Genomic DNA, 7,595 nt, shown 5'->3' with positions numbered 1-7,595 from the left:
AGAAGGGGCAGAGATGATTACCCTTTTGGCACCACCCTTCAAGTGAGCCCCAGCCTTCTCCAAGGTTGTGAAGACACAGGTGGACTCTACAACATATTCAGCACCAGCATCACCCCACTTGATGTTGGTGGGATCTCGCTCCTGGAAGATAGAGATGGGCTTCCCATTGATGATAAGTTTCCAGTTCTCAGCCTTGACAGTGCCATTGAACTTGCCATGGGTGGAATCATACTAGAACATGTATACCTTATAGTTGAGGTCAATGAAGGGGTCGTTGATGGCAACAACCTCTCTACTTTGCCAGAGTTAATAGCAGCCCTGGTGACCAGGCGCCCAATACAACCAAATCCATTGACTCCAACCTTCACCATCTTGTCTCAGGGATGCGGCTGGTACTGTAAGAGAAGCTGCGGCTGCCTGTTGAACGGGGAGGATCAGAGAGCGCCATTATCTTTTCATTCAGTTTTTTTCACGAACTCTTTGAAGCCCCCTTGTGTGTTATGCAAAAGTCATTATGTGTGTGCATACCAACAGGAAGAAACCCATTGATCATTATTTCCCAAAGCCTGGACCACCTGCATCAGAATTACCTAGTGTGATTATTAGATCTGAAAATTTCTATCCCAGATCTATAATACCCTAAAACGATCTTATTCTTTTCTGGTGGGGCTTAGTTATTTGCTTTTTTGATGATTTCCAAAGTTGAATGGTATGTAGTATGTTTGAGGGTTACTGAGATTGAAGATGGTCCAGAGCAGTTTGGAACCTTTTCTGTGGGAGATGGAAATGTCTTATAGAATGGAGACAGGATTTGGAGGTAAGCATATGCAGGCTGTGTTTAAAGCCTGAGCATGGATCAAGACACAAAGGGGGCTGGGAGGTGGAATAAGCGGGAAGGGAGTATAGGACTGCTACCTGGAGACTCCGAGTATTATTGATGGCTTGAGGAAACGAAATCTGGAATATGCATTTTATTTAAGAAAGGTATCACCCCTTCTATAACTGAGGGACACTAAAGTGGTTGTTGGTTGTCAACAGTGGCCAGGTAGACTTTGTTGAGGAGAATGCCTTGGTTTTTTAGCTTCTATTTGCTGTTACTGCATTATTTTGTTCATGAATCCAGTCTGGATTAGTTAGACTGAGAGTCACTCTTGATTCCTAAGATTCTCTTGCTACAGCAAGCATAAGAAAGGATGTCAATACTTTCATACATTTCTAAGAGTTTTAGCCACATGCCCTTCCTTCATATTTCCTCAATTCCATAACTTTGTTTCAATCTTGCCCTTGATAGTTTGGTTAATGTTGCTGGTCAGAGTCAGTATACAAGGATAAGTCTATAACTTTGTTTCAGTCTTGCCTTTGATAGTTTGTTTGGTCAGTGTTACTGAACAGAGTCAGAATAAAAGGTTAAGTCACAAAGCATTGATATTCATACATACATGTGTCTCTTCTAAACAAAACATGTTTAAACATGTTTCAGCTATCAGTGGATAGCTGCAGACAAATTCTCGCAGTAAGAATCCTAATCTCATTAGGATGAGTTCAGAAAAAAGTCCAATCAAAACAGTGGTTTCCAAGGGAATCAACAGAGGCAGAGAGGTCAAATCAGAAGGTCATGGGGATTGTTTTTAGAAATTTTAAAGGGGTGATTTTGATAGATTTTCTCAAAGGACGTAGGGCAATCATGGGACATTTTTTGAAGACTTTTTAGAAAATGGAAGACTGTGTTGCTGAGAAAAAAGACCAAGAAAATTGAGCCGAGGAATTTTTTTCCATCACAACAATGTACCTGCTCATTCTTTGAGGATAGTAAAGGCTGTCCTATGAGAATGTCATTGGGAAACCTTCCCCCATCCACCCTACAGTCCTAATCTTGCCCCTTCAGACATTTTCTTCCCCAATTCAAAGATCTTTTCAAAGTAATATGATTTGAGTTCCTCAAGGATGCCAAAACTATTATACCATGTCAAAATAATAGTATGGAATTTTTCAGGGAAGAGTTAGAGATGGAAACACTGCCTTTATAAGTGTATAGCCCCCAGATAGAGGATATGTTGAGAAGCAATAGCTTCACATTATGATATTTATGCTTATTTAGAGGTGTCTGTGATTTTGTAGCAATACTTTATTTTTATTTTTTTAATTTTGAACTGAGTGATAGTTTATATGGGAGAACATCAGCTTTACACCATCGTTCATTGCAATGATTACAATCTCCTTTGTGCATTATCATTCAACAGTATTTGCTTCCATTCTACCAAGGGGTGGGGGAATGTACAAAAAAACCCACTCAGGAATATATAATTATTTAAACAACCAAAGGGTACATTCTGCAAGCCTGCCTCCTGGCCACCAGCATCCAGTCCCTCTCTTTCCATGAGTGTAGAGTCCTCAGTTGCTTCCTCTCTCCAGGTCTTCATCTCTGCCTCCATCTCTGGTGTCACTGCTTCTCTGGATAAGGTCCCACATTCTGCTTGTACTCTTCTCCTTTTATGGTCCTAGGGTCCTCTGTTTCTGGACTATAAGATAAGCTACGCCCCCATTTTTGTTACAAAACCTCTACCTTTACAATTGTGATAGTTGCAATTAGTCATGATACTAGTTACTCACTACTGAATCATGAGAATCTTATCCCCATCTCTTTTCACCAGACCTGTCTGGACAAGATGAAAACTATTCAGTGGGGACTGTGTCTTCCCCTGCACACTCTTAAACTAAACTCCCTCTTGAAAACTTGTAAGCCAGTCACTTCGTGCCTCTATCGCCCCCTCATTTTAGGTAGCTAATGTCTGAGTTGCCCGTCCCTATCTACCCTGTGTACAGAGGGGATAGCATTGATACTTGATGTGAAGATTCCTTCCCTCTCTGTTGGTATTTAGAGCTACTACCTCTATGAGGTACTACGTCCATAAGTATGCTGTGGGCTAATGCGTCAGACTGTAGAGTCATTTGAACTGCAAGGTCGGTGGTTCAAGCTCACCAGCTGCTCCTTGGAAACCCTATACAGGGTCACTATGGGTCGGAATCGACTTGACGGCACTTAACAACAACAACATCCATAAGTATAGGTCGAGTTCATCAAATTATAGGAATTTAGACTCGTTTCCTTTATGTAGCAATACTTTTTAATTCACCCTCATGGATCTTTATCCTGACCTCCTTTTTTCAAGGCACAGATATGTGGTATGGTGCTTCACATTTAGTCCTCTGGGAAGGTTTTTCTTTCTCTGGTTTTTCAGGGTCACTCTTAAAATAGGGGATTCCACTTCTGGCTAGCTAGCATCACACTATTTCTCAAGGATCTTTAAAGAAGACGTAAGGTGGTGTTTATTTTTATTTTTATTTATTTATTTTTGTTTGCTTTAATCCTTTCTCATTTGTTCCCAGGGAGCTCCTTTACAGAGAATGGCAGCGGTGTGGCAAGAATAGACTCATAGGCAGAATGTTTATGAAATCTGTTTGGATCTGTTGTCAGTTTCAGGCACCCTATTTTTGACTTGATCCAAGAGTGATGGTGAGGTGGATCATTATTTGGTATTCTATGATTGGTATTTAACACCTACTTAAGTCCTGGTGTGGCACTGTAGGATAAGCATGCCACAAAGTCAGTTTGAACCACAAGGTCAGTGATTCAAACACACCAGCTACTCCTCAGAAACCCTATGCAGGCTCGCTGTGAGTTGGAACCAACTTGATGGCACTTAAGAAGAACAACAAAGCCCAGGTCTACTGGATGTCCTGGTATGGTGCTGTAGAGTAAGTACAGGACTGCTAACTGCAAAGTCAGCAGTTCAAACCCACCAGCTGCTCCTCAGAAACCCGGTACAGGGCAGCTATGAGTTAAAACTGATTCAACAACACGTAACAACAACAGAACCCTGATGGAGCAATGGTTAAGAGCTCAGCTGTCAACCAAAAAAGTGGGTGGTTTTGAACCTACGAGTTGGTCTGCAAGAGAAAAATGTGTAAATCTCTAAAGATTTACAGCCTTGGAAATCTTTGGGCAGGTCTGGTTCTGACTATGGAGTATTGGTGTGGTGATGTAGGATAGCACTGGCCTGCAAGGTTGGTTTGAACCACAAGGTTTGACAATTCAAATCCACCAGTTGCTCCTCAGAAACCCTATACAAGGTCGCTATGAGTTGGAATGAGCTCAGTGACAACAGCAAGGATTCTGTCTGTTGGGTCACTATGAGTTGGAGTCTATTTGATAGCAGTGGGTTTGGTATGCTTTTGGTTGTTGTTGTTGTTGTGTGCCGTGGAGTGGGTTCCAACTCATGGTGACCCTATACAGGGTTTCTGATGCTATAAATCTTTATGGGAGCAGAAAGCCTCATCTTTCTCCCATGGAACCACTGGTAGTTTCAAACTGCTGACCTTGTGGTTCGCAGCCTGATTCGTAACCACTATGCTACCAGAGCAGGTAGCGTAGTGGTAACGAATCGGGCTGTTAATCTCAAGGTCAGCAGTTTGAAACTGTCAGCGGTTCCACGGGAGAAAGATGAGGCTTTCTGCTCCCATAAAGATTTACAGCCTTGGAACCCCTATGCAGGGTCACTGTGAGTCGGAACCAACTCTACAGCACACCAGCACCACCACCAAACAACAACTCTTAGCATGTTGTTTTCAAGGGTCATCCTTATTGTAACATGTCAAAATTTCATATCTCTTTATTATGGCTGAATAATAGGAATTCTTTTTAATACAATATTTTCTTTAACTACATCACTATTGGCAAAGTCATGTTTGCATGTGATATAAGACTGAATTATTTTGATTTTTAGATTTCTCTTGTAGTCTTTTATACATGAGAAAGTTAGTTTATTTCCAGAGGTATTTTGTTGCTAATGTTTATTTCTTCTAATACCTTTTTTTTTTTTTTAAACCTCTCTACAGATAAAATAATTGTGGGTAGCTTCATGGGATACCTAAGAATCTTTAACCCTCATCCTGTAAAAACAGGCGATGGAGCGCAAGCTGAAGATTTGCTTCTAGAAGTGCATTTACAAGATCCAATACTTCAAGTAGAAGTAGGAAAATTTGTTTCGTAAGTACATCCCACTATGTCTAGTGCTTTATCTTACTTGGAATGCTTCAGCCCTTATGATGTCACTTTTGTGGGATCTTCAAAGAAGAAAAGACTATCCATGAATCAAATTATATGTTCTTGATGTTATCACTCAGGGGTTCCTTATGAGACATATGGTTGGTTATATGCCATGGAGTTGGTTCCGACTCATAGTGACCCTGTACAGGGTTTCCGAGGCTGTAAATCTTTATGGGAGCAGAAAGCCTCATTTTTCACCTGCGGAATAGGTGGTACTTTCGAACTGCTGACTTTGCGGTTCTCCGCCCCATCGTAAAGCTGCCAGAGCTCCTTTATAGCTACCTTTTAATGCAAAAATCTGTGCATTGTAATCATAGAAACCTTAATTAATGCACCTGGTGTGTTAGAAGCTTAAAGGGTAAGAGATAAACTTTTGAAAAGAACCAAATAAATAGAAAGTCTTCACTTACCTAAAGAACTAATAGCCCAAATTATATACATGTCTATTTAAATAATTAGACAAAAGTTACTGATAACCTTTATTTTTTAGCACATAACTTTTAAATTTTAAGCAAATTGCTCATTCCTATCATAGTTTTCAAGGAGCTCTGGTAGTATAGTGGTTACGAATCGGGCTGTGAATCGCAAGGTCACAGTTTGAAACTACCAGCTCTTCCGCGGGAGAAAGATGAGGCTTTCTGCTCCCGTAAAGGTTTACAGCCTCAGAAATCCTATACAGGGTCGCTATGAGTTGGAACTGACTTCACGGCACATAACCAACCAATTATGGTTTGCACCCAGCTCAGCTTGCAGATTGTTCTTCTTTTAAGAGTTACGCTTCAAAGTACTTTGAGATCTAGTTTATTTTAGAAAACATTGTTAGTTTGTATTTTGTATCTATCTCTACTATTTTTTTTTTTAATGTTGATGTTGCTAATTTACCTTTTTTCATATATGAATTTTCTTAAAGTCAAACTTGTCTTAATTCTGTAAATTTTAACTGTGGAAAGTGATTGTGTAGTTAGAACTGGTCCTGTTTTCCTCAGCTTCCTCTTTTCAAGCCCCTTTTTGCTTATAGCAGGGTCTCTGGGTAGCACAAATTGCTTGGGCTTGACTACTAGAGACTGGCAGTTTGTAACCCCTAGACCTGGTGTAGTGTTGTGGGTTAATGTGCTGGACTGCAAAGTCGGTTTGAACTGCCAGGTTGGCAGTTCAAACTCACTAGCCACTCCTCGGAAACCCTATACAGGGGTCACTGTGGGTCGGACCGACTTGACAGCAGTCCTAGTGTGGTGTTGTAGTATAAGCACTGGGCTGCTAACCGCAAAGTCCAGTGTTTTTCAAACCCATCAGCTGCTCCTCAGAAACATTATACAGTGTTGCTATGGGTCGGAACCGACTTGATGGCACTTAACAATGAACAACAGTCCAGCTGTGGCAGTGTGGATAATGCACTAGACCACACGGTTGGTTTGAACTGTGAGATCAATGGTTCAAACTCATCAGTCGCTCCTCGGAAATCTTACATAGGGTAGCTGTGAGTCGGAACAGACTCGACGTCACTTAACAGCAGCAACAGCAGCCCCATGGCTGAAAGGCATGGTAATCTGCTTTTTAAAAAGGTTTTTATTGTAAATTGAGTGATAGTTTACATGGAAGAACATCAGCTTTACATTCATCCTATCTTATATCGTTTTAGTGCCATGATTACATTCCCCTCTATTTATCATCAACAACCAGAGGGTACAACCCGCAAACCTGCCCCTCTGCCGTCAGCACACAGCCCCTCTCCCTCCCTGAGTCCAGAGTCTCCAGCCACTCCATCTCTCCACATCATCGTTTCTGCCTCCATTTCTGCATCACTGCTTCTCTGAATAGGGTCCCACACTTGGCTTTTCTCCCTTGATGGTCCCACGGATCTCCGCTTCTGGACTGCAAAATCAACCACTCCCCTCCTTTTGTTACAAAATGTCTACCTTTACATTTGCAACACTCACAATCAGTCCGGTAATCTGCTTTTTAAAAAAATTGTTTTATTGTGAATTATGTGATAGTTTACATGGGGGAACATTAGCTTTACATTCATCCTATCGTATATTGTTTCATTGCCATGGTTACAATCCCCTCCATGCATCATCACCCTACAAGCCTGCCACCCCCCACCCCAATCCCACCCTGGTCATCAGCACACAGCCCCTCTCCCTCTCTGGGTCTAAAGTCTGCAGCTGCTCCATCTCTCCACGTCATCGTCTCAGCCTCCATCTCAGGTATCACTGCTTCTCAGGGTAGGATCCTGCTCTCCGCTCTTCTCCCTTGCTGGACCCAGGGACCTCCACTCCTAGACTGAAAAGTTAATCACTCCCCTCCTTGCTACAAAACGTCTACCTTTACATTTCCAGCGCTCACAATCAGTCCTGATAACAGTTATTCAATATTGTATCACAAGAGACCTATCTGCACTTCCTTTCATCAGCCCCACCTAGACAGATTGAATACTACTCAGTGGAGATTCTATCTTCCTCCACACCCTCTGGATCTAGATCCTTCT

At 41.7% G+C, this 7,595-nt stretch overlaps 1 protein-coding gene across 1 annotated transcript in view; it reads left to right on the top strand.

Annotated features, from left to right (window-relative positions):
* Nucleotides 1-7,595, top strand: part of BBS9 (Bardet-Biedl syndrome 9) — a 604,103-nt gene that overhangs the window by 3,899 nt on the left and 592,609 nt on the right. The window contains exon 2 of the mRNA XM_006832142.1: nt 4,897-5,047. Within this exon, the coding sequence (XP_006832205.1) occupies nt 4,897-5,047 (151 nt within the window). The remainder of the gene's footprint in view (nt 1-4,896; nt 5,048-7,595) is intronic.

The sequence above is a fragment of the Chrysochloris asiatica genome, unplaced genomic scaffold (assembly GCF_000296735.1).
Source record: "Chrysochloris asiatica unplaced genomic scaffold, ChrAsi1.0 scaffold00006, whole genome shotgun sequence".
NCBI classification, from domain to species: domain Eukaryota; kingdom Metazoa; phylum Chordata; class Mammalia; order Afrosoricida; family Chrysochloridae; genus Chrysochloris; species Chrysochloris asiatica.
The sequence above is the reverse complement of the archived record's forward strand: the minus strand, read 5'-3'. Positions and strand labels throughout refer to the sequence as shown.